This window comes from Perca flavescens, chromosome 13 (assembly GCF_004354835.1).
Source record: "Perca flavescens isolate YP-PL-M2 chromosome 13, PFLA_1.0, whole genome shotgun sequence".
NCBI classification, from domain to species: domain Eukaryota; kingdom Metazoa; phylum Chordata; class Actinopteri; order Perciformes; family Percidae; genus Perca; species Perca flavescens.
The window spans coordinates 26,362,810-26,382,716 of record NC_041343.1 but is presented as its reverse complement, the minus strand read 5'-3'; the positions used below and the strand labels follow the sequence as shown (position 1 = coordinate 26,382,716).

General features: G+C 40.1%; 1 protein-coding gene across 2 annotated transcripts; it reads right to left on the bottom strand.

Annotated features, from left to right (window-relative positions):
* Positions 1–1,261: 1,261 nt before the first annotated feature.
* Positions 1,262–2,450, bottom strand: LOC114567382 (uncharacterized). 2 transcript variants are annotated; one of them, XM_028596481.1, is made up of 3 exons: positions 2,344–2,450; positions 1,583–1,933; positions 1,262–1,451 (listed from the first exon to the last, which is right to left on the bottom strand). In XM_028596481.1, exons 1-3 carry the CDS (start codon positions 2,360–2,362, stop codon positions 1,372–1,374), a joined length of 450 nt encoding a protein of 149 aa, XP_028452282.1. In that variant the 5' UTR covers positions 2,363–2,450; the 3' UTR covers positions 1,262–1,371. The 2 variants fall into 2 exon arrangements, with proteins under 2 accessions (XP_028452282.1, XP_028452281.1); XM_028596480.1 differs by having other exon boundaries at positions 1,262–1,933.
* Positions 2,451–19,907: the final 17,457 nt, after the last annotated feature.

Genomic DNA, 19,907 nt, shown 5'->3' with positions numbered 1-19,907 from the left:
TGGCTAGCTCTGGCTAGCATAGAGATGGATTTAGTGTCTGAGACTTGACAGCTGGGGAAATAAGTAAAGAGTCAGAGGCCTATTTTTTGCCTTGTTTTCTATCTGTCTTGTGAAATGACCTTTGTATTCCTCTGATGGATTATAAACTCATTTATTAAAAAAAAAACTAAAATAGGTTTGTTTGCAGCATATGTAATTGCTTGATATTTTTTCCTGCAGGGATTATGGCATGGCTGTGGAAACGTACTGTGTGTACTGTAATATTGGAGTTAGGCAATTAGAGAGGCTTGATTCAGCAATTGATGGACGTTGTAGGAACAAAGTCGGTGTACACAGAAAAATATCAGGACTTGGTGCAGGAAATAATTGTTGCCAATGAATGTGTGTGTGTGTGTGCGTGTGCGTGTGCGTGTGCGTGTGCGTGTGCGTCTGTGTGTGTGTGTGTGTGTGTGTGTGTGTGTGTGTGTCAGAGTGACAGAAAACAACAGCAGATAAAAAAGAGAGGCACAAGAATCTCAGTTCAGCATTCTTAGCATTCTCTTAATCCTAATCCAATGTATTTTCCTTGTATTGTTGTATTTTCATTGTATTGCTGTATTGTTTAGCACCTTGTATTCCAATTTTGTGCGAAAGGCTCTATATAAATAAATAAATAAAATTTAAATAAAATTTAAACCACAGCAGAAAGGAAAAGAAAATGATGAGTTGTAACAAACTATTAGAGATTAAAACCAGAAACACAGCACCCAGATCTTTGCCCCCGCATGAATTATTGGTCCTCGGGACTCGCCATATGACCTTTAGGCTGATTACATTCATGGTTTGGCATCACAAATGAATCAGTTGTGTGTGTTCTCGCTGTGTGAGAGGGTCAGGACTTTAATCTCTGGCCCCCAGATTGTAAGGACAACCAAAATCAATCAAACCTGTGCGAAGGAAATCGATACCCATTAAAAGGCACCGAAAAAAGTGCAGGATGGAGGAAAGGAAAACAAGCCTGCTCCGTGTTTGTGCAGTAGTGACGCAGCAGCATAAAAGGTATTGGTTATGTGAGATTTGGAAGTTTGTGCGATGTGTATTAAAAAACTATTTTCTATAAGTTCAAAACAGGGGTATTCAATTACAATTTAAAGAGGTCCACTTACAGGTCCAAACCTTATAATGTCTTCATTTTCTTTCAGTAGGTAAATAATGAGAACTCTAGTTGTTCAATGTGAAGATCTTTTCCAAGATAAAATGTCAGTCAGTCAGAAAAGCAAAATTAAATTGCTGCTCAAAATATTTATTCACAAATACAAACGGTTCAAGAACTCCATGTCCACGGTGTCCTCCCAAGGTTCAAGACAAAGAAAAAACTCTTCTGTCCCTCTTTCAGGGGGTACTGGGAGTAGACTCTCTCTTCTGTCGAGGATTTCTAGTGGAAGTGGATAATCGGTGTTGGACTCCGTCCTCTGCAGAGACAGATTTAGATGCTCTGATTTGTTTTTAGTTTCACAGGTGGCCTCTGCTTTTATCTGCCGTTTTGATTCATTAGCTGTATCTTCACTACCCGGCATGGGGTTTGGCTCTGCTTTGACAATACCTTGCCCTGCTTCACTGTTCGCTGCAGAATCTGCCACGCTGTTCCTTTCCTCTTCTGAAATGATTTTTTCTTGAGCTTTAGCCTTAGCCTCCTCAGCTCTGATCTTCTCTAGCAGTCGTTCATACTTCTTTCCAAAGCTCTCCGGCCTTGGCGGTAGCTGCACTGCTGACATAGACAGCGTTTCAGGAGCAGTTGGACAAATGTAGCCTTCATATGCGAGGCTGTTGTCTCGCCTTCTCTTTGTATAAACTGCAATACAGTCATGTTGTCGACTAACATCAGAAAACACAGGCAGAGTAGTCCAGTCTGCTGGCATCTTGCATAGCACATATTTTTTTGTTGATGGAGCGACTGCAAAATGACAGCACAAACACAATAATAAGATATTGCTCATATGATAACATTTCTAAGCACTTTTTAATGTAAAAGAAAAGGTTCAACCACAAAAATGAAAGAATCAGGATTAGGCAGCAAATAAAAAAAGCATACACAAAACAATTGGGATATTACAATTTTAAAAGAAGATAGGGTTGAAGATAAGTTTGATGAGTCCATGAATTAAATGCTTAAACATGTCACTAATGTAAGAAACTGTGTGCCATCCAGATTTTTAGATCCTGAAAACAGTTACAGTGTTCAGCAGTGTAATTATTATTCATCTCTAAAAGGTTGAACTGTGTCATCTGAATAGCAATGAAAAATGATGGCACATACTCACGAGAAAACAGAACCCCTTTGTTAAATGTTAAATTTCAACTTACTCTTTTTTGATGTGTCCATTATTGGGGATATCTGTGACTATCCTGCAGGAAACAAATTTTGGTAAACAAAAAAGTTATCAGTGATCAAAATCTACTGAAGTCAGCACCATATGTAAACAAAATGGTCGTCCCAGCAACCAAGTTCAAAATACAACACTGGAATACAACATGATGAATATTTGTTTTTGAAACAAATGTGGCAACTCGTAGTGACAAACCCACAGAGAATTATTTTTTGTATTTTTAAAACAAGGACACACAAAAACATTTATCTCAAATTGAGAGATGTTTTATGCCAGATTTAGCTATTAGCTAATTTCCATTTGCAGTTCTGTGCAGGTACACAGAACAATCACCAGAAACATTCATTTACATGGCACACAGACATAGGCTGCGTCCAAAATTGCATACATTACATACTCAACATGTACAGTATACTATATTTGAAAATGCTATTGTGTGAATAAACCGTAGTATGTATCTTTTCTGACACCCTGAGCTGTAATCACCATGTCACTTCCTGAGAGCCTCTTTTCTCTAAACCATGCCAACTAGTCCAATGGTCAAAGATATCAAAATCATTGATTTTCAATATGTAGAAATGTAAATGTATGAAGTTACTGAGCTGCCTTGGTCGCTGTCCGTTGTGCTGTCTGTTGTGAACATTGTCGTCACTACCATATTGCATTGTGGGATATTTATGGCAGCGTTTATAGCAGTGTTTGCATACTGCCATATTTCACCCGAAATAGTATGCTATTCACGTACTATTGGTTTCACGTCTTCTAGCTCTTTGTTTTGGTTTCCAGCAGCCGCAGGCAGCTGTTTTCAGCAGAAAAAAAGCTCTGATAAACCCACTGTACACTTTCTGCTCAGCACCGAACAACAGACAGACAAACTTAGTGACTAGCCAGTGAAGGTAGTGGGGCATATTGCAGCTATGGCCCACTATCAAGTAGCTTAAATTGCTCGCAGTGTATGGAAAAGAATTATCTGCAAAGTAACTGGTGACTACAGTAACTAAATAAGGAGTAAAAAGAACAAAATGTCCATCTGAAATGTGGTAGAAAAGCAGTAAGAATTATCATAAAACACCAAGATGAATGCACAAACTGGTGTATAAATGTTTTGTGTATGTGTGTATGTGCTCGTTGCAAAAGAGCTGTGTGCAGTCATTGAGGAAGTGGCTGTACTCCGGGTGACCGCTGATGCTCAGAACATTAAGCTTAAGTCATAAAAATAGTTTAAGCCTTTTACGGCATAAGAGTGCATTGTTGTGTGTGTGTGTGTGTGTGTGTGTGTGTGTGTGTGTGTGTGTGTGTGTGTGTGTGTGTGTGTGTGTGTGTGTGTAAGATAACAGTTTCTGCTTAAGAAACAAGAAGTGTTCTGGTAAACTTAAGTCTGATGTAAGAACTACACCGGCAGTAAAAATCTGATTCATGTCATCAGCTGTTTCATTCATCCTTCAGAATCACTTCCTCATTCACTGACCAGTAAGTTCCAATCATATTCACTCAGGTGTAAAGTGTGACCGATACAACCTGACACTCAGTTCATTTCACTGGCGCAGCTCCCTCCACCATCACAATCTCATAGTGATCTTTTTGGGTTTTGGTAATTTAACTAAGATTCAAGAATCCTCTCCAGACATGTTTTAAGATATATGAAATACTCTGCTTAGCATCATAATTTGTTCATGATAGGGATTTCCACAAAAAAAAAACTATTACCTTAAAAAAATTAAGAAAATTCCATCAACTCTTGCTCCCTCAAAAACCTTAAATGTGCAAAAAAAATAATTTTAGAAGTTAAACGGCTGGATTCAAGATTCCCATTCGTCATTTAAAGTCCATCCTCTATGTGTACGGGGGGTTTCAAGTTTCCACATCACATTTTTCTTATATGTGAGTAATTTTATATTGGACCACAATTGGCTTCCAAACTAGTTGTGATGTCAGAAAGAAAATCATCCTTGTATAAGCACGTCTTAAAGTCAGATTTAAGATGAGCACAACAAGCATGCATGCTGATGTGAGCATTTAGTTCAAGTGTAGCCTCACAGAGCCGCTAGCATGGCTGTAGACTCTCTTTTCTGTTCCATTTACAATTAAGAAGACACTGTATCTTGGTTGACAAATATTACAAAAGCCATCAAAATCAATGACACAGTCAATGCATTTTAGGCATGTAATAAAACTAAATGCAATATAAAGCAGGCATTCAGATAATAAACTGTCAGACCCATATATATACTGTGTATATATATATATCTCAGACCTTTTTGTTGCACGTCTTACTACTGTTACAGGCACTGGTCTTCTCTTTTTCCATTTGCTCTGGACATATGGTCTTCTATATATAAAAGCAGTGGGACTAGAGGACTGTGGGGCATGACTTTCTTGGCAAACTGCCAGCTACAACAACCATCTATCCTGTGTGTCAGTCAGGGTTTGCTTGTACACAATTTGCTCAACCTTGGCTGGGATTTTTCATCTGAGCTACAAGCCCTGCCTCTCCCCAGAGCAATGATAACAACTCCAAATTCCACCCCAAGTTATATTTCATGCTAATGAATTAATGTACCCTTTCCCATTTTCAGCCTGAAAATATGTTCCTCTCCCATGTCAAAATGAATAAAATCAAATCAGTCTTGTCATTTGCAGCTGATTTGTTAAGGTCCCAGCTCGCTTTCCTTCTTTTCCCTCGGCAGGGCTGATGAGACAGCACAGCTGTGTTCCTGTTAGTGATTCTGATAACACCAACTTAAATGCCGTCTGAGGAGTTGGGCAATTAATATGGAATAACAAATGGCAAGCTGACACAGATCAATAAATTAAAAGCTGTATAAATTCTCCATAGAAAAACACCATATCACAGAAAAAAGGCACTCCAGAACTTTCTTAAGTTTGAAAGTAAAAGTGAAAGTGAAAGTTTTCTGTACATCCACATTGCAAGCAGGAATTGCTAACAGCTAATTCGGCATACTTTATAATGGTGCCATCTGCCAAAATGTGAACAAACACTGAGTCTAAAAACAAACTGGGGCTCAAGTTGTAGCCCACAGCTAATTCTCGGCCTCCATAGTAACATTATACTTCCTGTTTACATCCCCAAAAGCCCCAAAAGTGTAGTTCCAAAACTCAGAGGCGGGATGATAAGGCTGTTTTATCTGAGGGGGGGGTCCACAGTTTCAGACTTTGAAATCCTCTGGCCCTATATTAATTAAGGCTGAGTAAAACAGGGGCTCCAGAACTGTGTGTCAACTGATTTGTGGCATTTTTATTAAAAGATAAGTTTGGGAATGTGCAGCACAAAAGCACAATATCGGCTGATAAGGGCCTTAAAGTGGGTCCTGCTTTATAATGTCATCTTGAGACCCTGTGTCAAAATATTTTACACTAAGACCTTTATTATTTCAGTTTTGTGCATTACATCATTCGAGAAGACGCCGAGTCGAATATCATTTTGGCAGTTTTTTCAGCAATGCAGAATAACAACATGGAAGGCTCTAAACTTTTACAAAACGAGTCTTGTCTCAATATTACAGCACTAAAAACTAATTGTGATGGAAATAGAGGGTAGTGCAACACGTTTGGGAGAATAAATTGTGTCCATGCAGCACCCAATTGCTCATAGCAAGAAGGTGATTGAGAAAATACATTTTTAGGGTCTTTAAAAAATTGGTTTCCATCATCCTCACATCAGGATCAGTTGTAGGAGCTAAAGGCTGACAGGAAGCTAAGCTCCTCAGGCACCGGTCGATGGAACCAGCAGAAAGTACTGCCACTTACACTAAAGAATTGAATCATAGCTTGTTTCTTTTTGTGTAGAAATACAATTTGAATTACTGAATCATGAAAAATGATTAATTTCCATCCTTCTGCATGAAAAGAGATAGATGGAATGAAGGTGGAAGGTCATTGAACACGTGTGGCAGATCGTTGGGGGTTTTACTTGTCAGTTATCTGCTCAAGTGGCCGAAGCTGCAATGATCTGATGTGCTGTTTTGCTGGAAGCATTTCCCTGTGAGTGTGTCTGTATTTTTGACTCAATACCTTAATAACATGACTGTTTTCCTATTTGTGTGTGTGTGTGTGTGTGTGTGTGTGTGTGTGTGTGTGTGTGTGTGTGTGTGTGTGTGTGTGTGTGTGGGCGTGTGTGATCTTTCTCTCCCCAGCCAGAGCCAATCGATTCTCCACAGGCTGGTTGGCCGGGAACCACTGCTTTCTGTCAGAGCCTTGAATGAGCTGGTGGGTGGATGGATTACTCCATTGTGGCGAGGGGCACGCAGCTAGAGATTTCACATTAAATCAAATTAAAACCTGTAATTACGAAAACAATGGCCTGAAATTTGTGCAAAGCTATTTCGTTTTAATGATTGATTTTGATTTTCATTTAAGTCTGTGCAATTCTAGCAGGGAACACACAGTTTATTGTTGTTCTGTAATGCAGCAAGCATGGATTAAAACCTCAGCCCCTCCTCGAACATTTAGGATGTAATGATGAAGTGATGGTGCTGCTGAGCAGAGGAGGAGTTGGGTTTCTTGTGACAATAATTCATATTCAGAAACCAGGCTAGAGACGAGCAGATTATTATTTTAGTTTGTCAACTTCTGTACAATAATGGTTAACTGCACGTATGGGTGATGGCTGAAGGTGGGAAACACTGCAGGCCTGGGTTTGTTTAAGTTGTTGGCAAACTAGTTTCGCTTTGCCAGACCCTCCTCCAAAGTGCGCACGAGGAGAGTCTGTCTACTCCACATAGCATTCGGGGATTGGAGGAAAACGTGCTCTGGTTTATTGACATTTCTTTTAACCAGTGGCGGTGCCAGAGATGTTCTTTTGCTGGTGCTTTGGGGTTGATGGACATTTCAGTGAGGGGGCTCTGAAATTTTGAGTTTCCCTTGACACAAATAGGCTAACGTTACACACACTTGCGCAGATGCCCACCCACCTCCGCCGCGGTTCACTAAGCGAGCAAACGAGAGAGATTGATTTAAAGTTGCCGATACAACAGCAACATAGAACTCTGATTAGCCCACCAAACATATTTCAAATACCAGCCAACAAGCCCGGGTTCAAACAATCATTACTGCAGCTCTCATATAGTGGCTCAGAAGAGTAATGCAGCAGGCCAAATACACAACCCAAAGCCAAGCACACACATAAAAACACACGCGCATGTATCCTCACACAGTTTTCACACTTGCAGGTATGGTCAAAATACTGTGGTCATATCTGTAGTGACTTAATAGATCTAAATAAGCCACTGAGGCCGAACACGTTTTGTGGGCTAAAAGTAAACCGATGTCCAGTGCGCTGTATAACTTTAGATTCGGTGATCCATTTATTCACATTTATGTAAAACACATGTTCACTGTAATGCTCTTCTACTAGACAGAGATAAGAGTGAAGTTCTTGCATGGACCCCTATCAGCTGATTCCCCCACTGTGGCCTGGCTGTGCGATCCCCTGGTCTAATGTCATGTACAGCAGGGTGACGTTAAGCATCCTCAGCAGCAATCACAGCCGTGGTCAGGTCACCTTCCTCCGGCTGCTTTTCTTCGTCCCGCTTGGTGACAAGTTCACCATATCTCTCAGTCTCATTTACAGATTTTGATAAAGTCTCCACACCTTGACGTTGGGGGAGTAAAAAACTATCCATTGCTAGCGTTAGACTCACTTCTCTAATCCTAACAGCTCCAAATATTAAGCTCTTCTTTTTCTTTGTGAATACGTTACTGCGGAAGTAAGGTCAAAAGTTCAATTTGTGCTGCACCCTTTGGCCGAATACGATCACCTGTGCTAAGGGGGTGCTATGGCAAACCTAGGGGTAGCTACAGCACCCCCTAGCCCCTCCCTGGCGCCGCCACTTCTTTTAACCAATCACAATCGTCTTGGGCGATTCTAAGCACCGGAGAAAAGCTGCAAAATAGGCTCAGAAGGAACTTGTTTTGGTGGAACATGTGTACGTTTAAAAGTTGTTTTAGTCATGCAACAGAAACCTCCAATTGGACAGATAGTCTAGTTAGCTGTCTGGATTTACCCTGCAGAGATCTGAAAAAAGGTTAAACATAGTCCTCTTAAATCGACCAGAGTTTAAAATGCCAACACTAAGGTGGCAACGAAGCAATCCCGGGAAGTAGAACATCAAGGATATAGACTCTTGGCCAACTGACAACAAGAAAAATGATGCAAGTGACATTGAGAGCTGGTAGTAGCCATGACATAATGGCTGAAACCAAATTGGAGCTCAGTCATTGCCATGGATATAACTCTATTATAAATAAACTGTAAGTGTATTTCTGAATGCAGTGAGTTAGGTTACTTGTGGACTGCTGCTTGGGACAAAGACAAACACACAGACACACACACACACACACACACACACACACACGCACACACACTAACAAAGCTCCCCCTCGAATCTTATTTACACACTTCAGATAACTTCCTCTGAACTGAACCGACAGCTAAAATTGGAAACTTCACTCAAGCACGGAGAAATATCTATTCAAAAGCGTGAATGTCTTATTCCGATCAGTAATCTGCGATACGCTTCTCTCTGCTGCTCCAAAAATCCCCTTGATCTCTGAGTCATTTAGTGTCAGTCCACTTCCACTTCTCCATCTGTGAATTCTGGAAGAGAGACGCGTAGTTTTCACAGTCAATAACAACAATTCTGAATACTTCTTCGACCACTATATAGTACAAGTAGGAGTGAATTCTAATTATACTTCATACACCAGGAGATCTTTTCTTTTAAGTGGCTTACACTGTAACAACCATATGCTTATTTATTCTTATTTCAGGACATACAGCTTTTAAAAAATAAGAAAAAATAACCTGCAAATCCATCAGTGACATGCCATGCAGCACTGCTAATTTAAATTTAATTGTTTTGGTCATCGCTGGCAAACATTTCTAAGGACTGCTCTCCCCTCTTGCCAGGAGTCTCTCTTTGTCCTTCATTCTTCATATTTCTTAATCTATCCTCAGCTTGTTCTCCCTGTCTTCCATTTCTCCCTGTAACCTTGTGAGTTTGCTTTGATATTCATGATGATTGAACCTGAGGGGAATTCAGCATGTCTGTCTTATTTATGTGTGATCGGCTTTATTATTCACCCGGTAATTTGATATGCCTTATAGGATTGGTGAGTGAATATATGAGAGAGGAAATCTAAGAAAACTGCTCTCAGCATCGCCGTGCTGCATGAAGTTCTGAAGAGCTGACTGATCGCCTTGCCCTCAGGCAGATAACTTTCCACTCCTCTTTTGTCATTTCCACCCCTCATGCTGTCCTTCTCTCACTTTCTTATTCTCTTTCATTTTTTACCAGTGCTAGCAGCTTAGCTCTATGAATGGCGCTGTCGGTCTGTCTGTCCACCACCTTAGTCCGGACCGAAATATCTGCATGTTTGTTAGACTGCCTTGAAATTGTGTCCAAACTTTCATGACTCCCAAACAACTTATCCTGATGACTTTGGTGATCCCCTAACTTTTGCAGTGGTGGAAGAAGTACTCAAATGTTTTACTTAAAGGGACAATTCACCCCAAAATCAAAAATAAATATTTTTCCTCTTACCTGTAGTTTTATTTGTCAATCTAGATGTTTTAGTGCGAGTCGCCCAGTGTTGGAGATATTGGCTGGAGAGATGTCTGCCTTCTCTCCAAACTATACCATCCAAGCGTATCACCGCCCACTGATGGACAAGAGGCTCTTCCTCGGCTGGGCTGTAACTGCTGACCGATACATAACACAGCTCAGCCGAGGAGGACACCATTCATGTTTACATCTCCCGCTGTCACGAACACGAGCCTCTAGTCCATGAGTACGCTTCCTTCTGCGTGGTGATACAATTGGCGGGTGTAGTTCAGTAGAAAGACAATAGTTCCTACGTGAAACTGCTCACAACTAGGTCTGTGGATTATCTTGAGTAACCGGGTCATGATTTCTGGAAAGAGACATTGCTGTTGAGTTTTTCAAATGTATTTTTTTGGCACTTTGAGCACAAGCCGAGTGCCATGAATCATACAGTCTTTGTTACATCATTGGATTATAATTAGTGATGCCTTAATGTGTAAGCATTACTGTAATGTTGCAGCTGGTAACAGTGGAGTAGCTTAATCCATAATAATTTAATCATAATTTATTAGCTAATTTGTATTTTGTATTATTAATCTGAATCTACAAAACAACTACAGCTGTCAAAATGCAGTACATGTAGTAAAAAGTGCGAGATTTCCTTCTGAAATGTAGAGGAGTAGAAGTATGAGGAAGTATAAAATGGACATAAACTGTTCAGCAACAGAAACACCTTACAATTAGGGCTAGGTAAAGAAATTTGTATTTATATTACCGACTGATAAGAATAGACTGATAAATATTGATACCTGTTAAATAGGTAATCTGGTCAGAATAGAGGACACCCCCTGGTTAAGGAAAACCTTGGATGGTCCTTCTAACACTGCTATGAAAAATAAGAGATTAACAAAATGGAAAACAAGGATTTGACGTAATTAGTGCCCGAGCGCCGACAGCCGCGAAGGCCCTATTGAAATTGAAGGAATTATTGTTTCTTTCTATTATTATTATTTTCCCGTCAAATTAATTGGCTTTTTGAGGGGCTTAATATTCAAAAACTCACCAAATTTGGCGGTCGCATCAAGTCTGGTGGAAATGTACGTATTTTAAGGGTTTCGGGAATAGGCGCACAAAAATGGCTCACTAGCGCCCCCTAGAAAGTTAAGAAAATTGAGCCACTGCAGTGCGTTTAACGTAGACTCACGAAACTTGGTACACATATGTAACATGTCAAGATGTACAAAAAACTTAATTAGAGCCATACCCTAAACCCAACAGGAAGTCCACCATTTTGAATTAAATGTTCGAAATTAGTGCGATTTTGGCCATTTCCACATGTCGTACTTTAACGAACTCCTCCTAGAGATTTCATCCGATCAACTTCAAACTCGGTCGGTGCCATCTTAAGGTGTTAAAGATGAAAAGTTGTTTAAAGAAAAACTTTTCGTCATAGGGCGTGGCCGTGGCAGGGCGGCCATTTTGTGCGTTTTGCCGCCGAAACAGGAAGTGGGTGTAACTTAAGTGTACGTTGTCGTATCTGCCCGAAATTTCTCACAATTGACAAGGGTCCAGGCCTGAGGACACCTACAGGCCAAAATTTACTTTTGGTCATAGCGCCCCCCGCTGGCAACAGGAAATCTGCCTTATATGACAAACATCATCCGATTTGCATGAAACTCAGAATGTGGGGTCTACGTGTGATACTGAGCCGCCCCTTATAATATGGCCACGCCCCCTTTCATAACCCCTATGTTCAACGCCCCCTTTTATTACTAAAGGCCCGATTGATGTAAACACTTGTGTGAGGTATCATTGAACTCAGCAGTGACTTCCTTCTTCATTGGTGATGGTTTGGCCCGTCCCCTATGTTTAAGCCACGCCCCCTTTCATACATGCTGACCCATTTAAGGTAGAGTCTTGTGTGAGGTATCATTCATCTTAGCAGAGGTTTCATTTTTAATTGGTGATGGTTGGACCCGCCCCCTATGCTTTAGTCACGCCCCCTTTCACAGCTAATGAACCGTATGACGTAGAGTCTTGTGTGAGGTATCGTTGAACTCGGCGGGGAGTTCCCTTTTCATTGGAGACGGTTTGTGGCGTCTGAGTGCCGCGCAAATGCACGGTCGCAAGGAGCGGCGTCCGCCGGTAACCCCGACGCGCAGAGGAGCGAGGGCCAGTCCATCGCTGCTCGCAGCTTTAATTTGTGATTGTGTCTGTAACCAGGAACCAAGTGTACCAAGTGCACTGTAACCATGAAAACATTTACAGATTGAGTAGCTATGATCCTTTACATTTCCACTTTGCAGATAATACTAGCTACAATTTCTATTTAAGAAAATGCCAAAATCAATATATTTCTGCAAACCCATTTATCACACCAACCTTGCCATAAGGTCTACATCCATGTACACTCTCTCTCCTCTGTGACACATTTCCTCTGTGTTATCGCTCCCTTTTCACCTCCCTATGCTAAAAAGGCCATTTGTATTCCAGAGTCAGGTTGGCAGGGTACGCTTATCTCTTCAGAGGGCCTTTGAAAAGACTCTGATTTTGCATGAAAAGGAGAATCCAAAGGCAAACTGTGACATCTCATGACAGAGTTCAGAGCGGGGGCTAACTAGACAGCGATTGGCAGCAAATCAACCTCGGTCATGATGGCAGATAAAGTCTTTGGTGTAGCATGAAACAAAGTACATTAGTCCATAGAGTGCAGGAATTTCTAGCACACTGGGTCTTGCTTCCAAACGTGTTAGAACAAACTGGTGCTCTTACATTGTGGTACTGCCAGATACAGAACTGAACCGTGTGAGCACCGAAGGAGATTTATGGTGAGGAGTTAAATTAAAGAAATACAGAATTGTTTGTCAAACTGATGCTGCATTATTCTCCAGGTTGATTAGGGATTTCTTTCAGGTGGGGAAGGAGATTTAGTGGTTTCCCCCAAATTATGTACTTCTTTGAGTTAAAGCCTAAGCCTTTAATCACTACTGACTATTAAAGCTGGGGAAAGCAGTTATTTTGCTGTCATTGGCCAAAAATTCCATAATAATCTTTCAGTATATGGAATTGTAACTGTTCTAGAAGGGGTGGACATCTCCAGTCGCCGCTACGTCATGCTGAATTGTCTATTTTACAATAATTAGTTGTGCTTTGTGTGGTTGACGTTGGAGGGTGATAGTATGTGGCTATGAGTCCCTCATATATATACATTTGTATATATATATATATATATTTAAAATTCAAGTTGTGTGGGAGAAAGCTAGACTTCTGCATTTCCTCTTGGAATGCAAAATGGATGGATTTTTACTGTCCATGTCCCTTCGTTCCTTTGCAGTCTGAATTTGCCAATCTATTGTTAGCTTAAATCAAGAACATAGAACCCTGGGGACATAGGCATGAGCTAGCCCTCTCGAGTCAGCCTTGTCGTACACGACACGAAACCATGAACATTAGATGTCTTGTTTAATATCTCCAGATCAATACAGTGTATAGACTTACTTTTTTGTTGCAGAGAAAAGCGCTGTTTCATCGAAGTCCTCTGACAAATGTAGCCCATCCAGAAACATTTTCAATCCGTCATGAAATTACAGTGTCATTACAGTGTAACATAAATAAATTATTATGAATCCAAAAATCAACTTGCACATATGTTTCATTTGCTTCGCGACCTTTGGACTCGCCTCGCCGTAGCAGCTGAATAGCTGAGAGCTAGCCCTTTCCAGAGACCTCTTCTGTGCCTTCATATCCCTTCAAGAATCTTAGAAATCCTTTTTGGAGCTTGTCTGGAGATTATGCAGGCAGTTTCAGAGCAATAAATCCACGATTGAACGGCTATTTGCTGTGTTTTGTACCAAACAGCGATTTATTTATTTTGTGGGTAAATTGGGAGGATACAGAGGCCTGGGTGACTGGTGAGATGGCCGAAGGAAGCCTGGAGGCTGAAATGAGTGTGAGTTGGCTTACTGATGTGAAATAACAGACAAATAATACATACAAGATGACACAACTAACTTTTTGGATGAAAGCGTATGGCCTTTAATGGGAAAAAACCTAATTAGTTTTATATTTTTGTTAGTTACAGAGTTTATTTCTGTGTCCCTTGATTTATAACACTTAGAAGAACACTTTTTAAAAGCCAATAGCCTTGGCCCTTACTGTTCTCTGTGTGATTTCAATACATTTCTGTGAGATTTAATTTCCGTTTAGTCTTTTCTTTTGTCTTTATATTCATTTAACAATGTATACATTCATGTGACATCCCTGCAGCATGCATATCCTGATAGACCAGGTTCTCCTGAAAGAAATGATGTCTATAACTTGATTGTGGATAACAGGGTTGAGGTTATACAAGCATTACACAAGGAGACCAGGCGAACAAAAGATGGGGAAAAAAGGGCTTAGACCTTTGATGGCTAGCCAGCTACAGTAGCTACAGGAATTGAAAACGTTTAGACTTTATTAGACAACTTTGCACTTTTTCCAAGTTGTCGTGAATGCACAGGGACGAAAGGATTTGGATTTGCGAATGTGCAGCAGTAGTTAGCATAAGCTGGGATAGACAGACAAAAGTTCTTACATTTCTTTCTCTCAAACATTTTTTTTAAAACACTTTGTTGAATACAAAAGTTCAAACAGGTTTTGACATAAATTAATTACAATGCAACTGAAAACATGACAAGTTAGATTAGATTAGATTAAATCAAAAACTGAATTTAAAGGTCCAATCTGTAATATATGTACTGTAATAAATCCAAAAATGACCCCAATGCGTAATCAGATATTAAGGAAACATGCTGAGTTGAAACACTATCTTTTCTGACAACAATGCTAATGCCAGTATTTTCTCCTTTTGAAATTTCCGTTCCGTGACGGAATTTCTGTTTGTGTTTTGGCCTTGTGTAAATAATATATGTGCCTTGTCTCAGCGTTGTCTACAACCCAAATAATTATTACGTTTGATTGATGTTTCATGGCACATTTAGCATATTTTCCTGTTAGTACAAAATGGGAAAAGTAGGTTGATGTCTTGTGTACTAAATGTACCAACAGTATGACAATATGCAGTGTATCATATGTAGTACTAACCGTATACAAGTAGTATGAAGAATGGAATTAGGACACAGCTCAGTGCTTACACACTTAATACTGTTATAAAACAACAATGAAAGTGTCACGTAACATGATGTATTGCATAAAACACTGTCTAAGCATGCATGGCACCTGGAGCCCTGCCTACCTCTTTGTTTTCTTGTGCCTGTGGTCCTGTGTGTTGTGTGTATGCCAGTGTGTCTGCCTGGCCCTCTTCTGACAGCAGTGCAGTGTGTGGACAGGCTGCAGGCCCTGGCACATCGCTTCCTGCTGCCCTCCTGGATAATGTTTTCTCAGAGATGTGAAAGCTGTCAGGGCTTCACTGCTTACTGGGGCATATATCATTTATGAGCAGCCTCTCTGCTCCTTTTCTGCACCCACCCAATCATTCTTTCACTCTATTAGTCTATTAAAATGTGCGCTCTCCTTTTCCCTTTGAATCTTCGTCCTAATGATCCCCCATGGGGAATTACTTTCAGAAAGGAAACTGAATTGGACTTAAACAGAGACACTGATTCAGTGATACATACAGGAAGATATTGGCCTTTTATTAATTGGTGTTCTGTGTGTGATTGGATACAGTTTAATTAGTGTACTGATCAGTACTACGTGGTTTTCCATGTTTTTTTCATCAATTCAAATCGGTTTGGTTTTGTGCTCATTGACAACTGTTTCCGCCAGTTGGAGATAGCAATTGACCAATCAGAGCTTTGCATGGGGGATTAGGCATAGGGATGTCGTCTTCCTACATAGCTAGCTAGCTCCCTAGCTACATTCATGAAAAATGGTCCAAAACCTATTTTCACCTCGCATTATTCGCATGAATTTTATCAACTGGACAATATCGGTTTATTCGCCCCAAACAATCAAGTAGTCTGCCAAGTAGTTGGCTCCCAAAAGGACGCCAACATAGGTCGTTTGGAGGAATTTCACCAACATAGGTCGTTTGGGGGAATTAGCATGTTTTTTTAGACTGTGCGAGCATTTTCACCCTGTCAAGAAGAAAATTAAAACTCAGAACTTTACTTGTATTCTTTAGTCAAATTGAAGGGCATTGAACATAAGCATTGTATATTAGCTACTGGCATCTCCATTCCAGAAATATCAGCACTGCTGGTGTTTCTCTGTGTTGTGCCTTCCAGCAGAGCTTGTCAACAAGACAGCCAGTACCAGGAGAGAAAGCTGGGCGCTTAATCAGATGAAAGGTGTGAAACTGATGCCAGGAAACTGTCGTAACTGGAAGAGAGATGCCGTACACCCCTGTCTCTTCTGCAAACATATTAATCACTGTCAGCATCTTTAAAATGTAATGACTGGGGACAGGGGATAGAGCATAGAAACCCTCAAAGAAATGCTGTCATGGAAACAGAAATGTTGTGCTTAGGGCTAATTTAAAATTCTGATGAAGTTATGCACAGTCACGCATCACAAAAGATGTTTTGTTTCTATGAAGATGCAAGAATCTTTCCCTGTGGAGCAGAGGTTGCATTTCTGAAACATTATAAAGTATGGAGCTAGAACAGTCTCAATAAAGATAAATGCACACACTACATTCACATATGCACACACAGGATACACAAATGCGCACAAAATTTACAAATTCACACAGAAAATTTTAAAAGCACAGAAGATTCACAAATGCATACAAAATTCATAAATGCACACAAAATTCAGAAATGCACACACAATTCAGAAATGCAAACAAAATTTACAAATGCACACAAGATTCAAAAATGCACAGGACAAGATTCAGAAATGTATTTCTGATGCACACACAAATATATCTTGATTTACAAACTGCTTGCGGTCTGTGAGCTGTGAAGTATTTGTGTGTGAATTTTGAGACTCCCCTGACGTGGCTCAACTCACAAATGCATTTTTTTAAACAGGGAATGATCTGCAACCAATCAGATATCTCCCTTGTTTTAGCCAATCACAAGAACGCACCCCAAGTGACATACGTCACGATTTGGGAGGTGCCTATGCCTGAGCCTATGGCCTGAGCCTTGGCCTGAGCCCGTCCACCTTTTTGGCATACCTACACTATCGGTAACCAGGGGCAACTATAGACTGTATAGGGGGCAACAGTGTGAATGCTGCATTTCAAAACACTTGAAGAAATGGATGTGGAACTGTGAACTGAGCTGTTTAATTTGTTTTGTTGAGATGGAGAAAGTGAATCAAATCAAGATATATTTGTGTGTGCATCAGAAATACATTTCTGAATCTTGTCCTGTGCATTTCTGAATTGTGTATGCATTTATGAATTTTGTGTGCATTTATGAATTTTGTATGCATTTGTGAATCTTCTGTGCTTTTAAAATTTTCTGTGTGAATTTGTAAATTTTGTGCGCATTTGTGTATCCTGTGTGTGTATTTATGAATCATGTGTGTGCATGTATGAATCCTGTGTGTGCATATGTGAATGTAGTGTGTGCATTTGTCTTTATTGAGACTGTTACAGAATGCACTTTATAATTTCTCTTAAGAAACATTCAATAGGGCCTTGGGCACAGAGGAAACATCATCAACAGAGGCTGCAGATTTTTTAAAAAGCTGCAGCTGGACGTTTTTCCTCATAAAGGAAACTCAAGGAGGTAACTGATGAATTTATAGGTGTTTCTTTGCCATAGAAATGTGGCTGTGCTGTAAGGAAAAGTAAAAGCTTACTTGTGTGACCCTGACTGCATTAAAAAACATCAACCCAAAGAAACCTGTGTAGAAAGGTTAAGAGAAAATGAAAACAACCCGTATACAAGAATTTACCTCTAACTTTGAGACCACCTGGCACTTTTATTCTCTCCTGCTGTTATGCCATAGGAGACAGGTAGATCCTGACAGCCAGAGGCATTTGGGAGAAAAGGGCAGCACATGGCAGCACTTTTCTCAACTATGGTTAGGAGGAAATTATGTTTCTGTTCACACTGAAATGTCTTCCATTTTGGAGAAAAATGCCCAAGTAAATAAAATGAAAAATGTTCGTCTCTGCCCTTTTCTAATGACAAGTTACTCGAAATTCAGTTCATAATACAGCCATTCTGCTTAATAAATGGTTGGTAGTTGTCTCGATTATGTCTGTCTGCCCAGAACTCCTGTGAAGCATCTCCGGCTATAGCATGGGTTGTCAAATATGGTCGGTGTTTGTGTTATGGCCATCAATTTCACCTTTGGCAGCCATAGTTAACGTCTCACATTAGTATTTATTCACACAGGCTTGTACCTTTGACTTTTTAAACAATGAGTCAGATATTTTTTTCATCTTTAGTGATTTCTTTATTCAATTGCTCCATTGACGTTTCAGAAAATGCTTATAAAAAGAGTTGTAAGCCTGGAACCAAGGCAACCAAGATGAATCATAACCATTAAACATTTGATTCAGTGCAAAAAAACATTTTGAAAACAGAAGAAAAGGCAAAGGTACAAGACTGTCTCCATATAAGATCATAGACTTCAGCGGTAGCAGCTCACCAGCCATTCGCGAGTTTGCTGGTTCCACCAGTCACGTAGCTGTTACGATTAGGATTGTGGGTAGTCTAGTACTTCTCCATAACATCGTGAATAAAATATTTTTTTCTTAAAAGTTTGATTTAATACGAACTTGTGGCTTCTACAGGGGCATGAACCTTCATTTCACAATTTCGTAGCTTGTGGTAAGTCTACTTTGGATGGGTTAGACATTATGGCAAATAATCGAAATCCATGTAGAAAAAATTAATGGGATTTTCACGCCCAGAACTACACCGTTGAACTTTATTGTGCCCGCAGCAGATTAATATATAAACACGGTATTACTTTTACATGTTTACCTCATTATTAGAGGATGTTTTATATGAACATCTGACATTGTAAGAACAGAATAACAGAAAATAAGGTATAGCATAATTGGTCCCCTTTAAAGGTCCCATAACATGGTGCTTTTTTGATGCTTTTATATAGACCTTAGTGGTCCCCTAATACTGTATCTGAAGTCTCTTTTATATAGACCTTAGTGGTCCCCTATTACTGTATCTGAAGTCTCTTTTATATAGACCTTAGTGGTCCCCTAATTCTGTATCTGAAGTCTCTTTTATATAGACCTTAGTGGTTCCCTAATACTGTATCTGAAGTCTCTTTATATAGACCTTAGTGGTTCCCTAATACTGTATCTGAAGTCTCTTTTATATAGACCTTAGTGGTCCCCTAATACTGTATCTGAAGTCTCTTTATATAGACCTTAGTGGTTCCCTAATACTGTATCTGAAGTCTCTTTTATATAGACCTTAGTGGTCCCCTAATACTGTATCTGAAGTCTCTTTTATATAGACCTTAGTGGTCCCCTAATACTGTATCTGAAGTCTCTTTTATATAGACCTTAGTGGTCCCCTAATACTGTATCTGAAGTCTCTTTTATATAGACTTTAGTGGTCCCCTAATACTGTATCTGAAGTCTCTTTTATATAGACCTTAGTGGTCCCCTAATACTGTATCTGAATAGCCTGGTTGACACCAGACCCTTCTCAGTTTTAACTGAGAGTGGGTCTGGGAAAGCTTCATTGACAGTTCATTTCCAGAGGGGCGTCACCAACGGACGCCACTCAAATGCCTCTGGGCGCAATTGGATAGTCCTTCAACCAATCAGACCAACGATCTGGGTGACGCTTTTCACATCCAATATCCAACAAAAAAAATGTGATTTTGGTTTTTGGTCGTCCCTCCACGCCCTACTTTTTCCTGGCAGGTGTTGCATATTGCAAACTTGTTATCTTCTGCACACACGCTGAAGAATTTCCAAACAGCTGACATGTTGCAGGTTAATTCACGAGGTTCCCTACATGTGCAAGAATAGCGCGGACACGCGAGCGGGTATGGGCCACACACGGCGGAGAAGTTGAGAGAAAGGAAAAAGAGACTG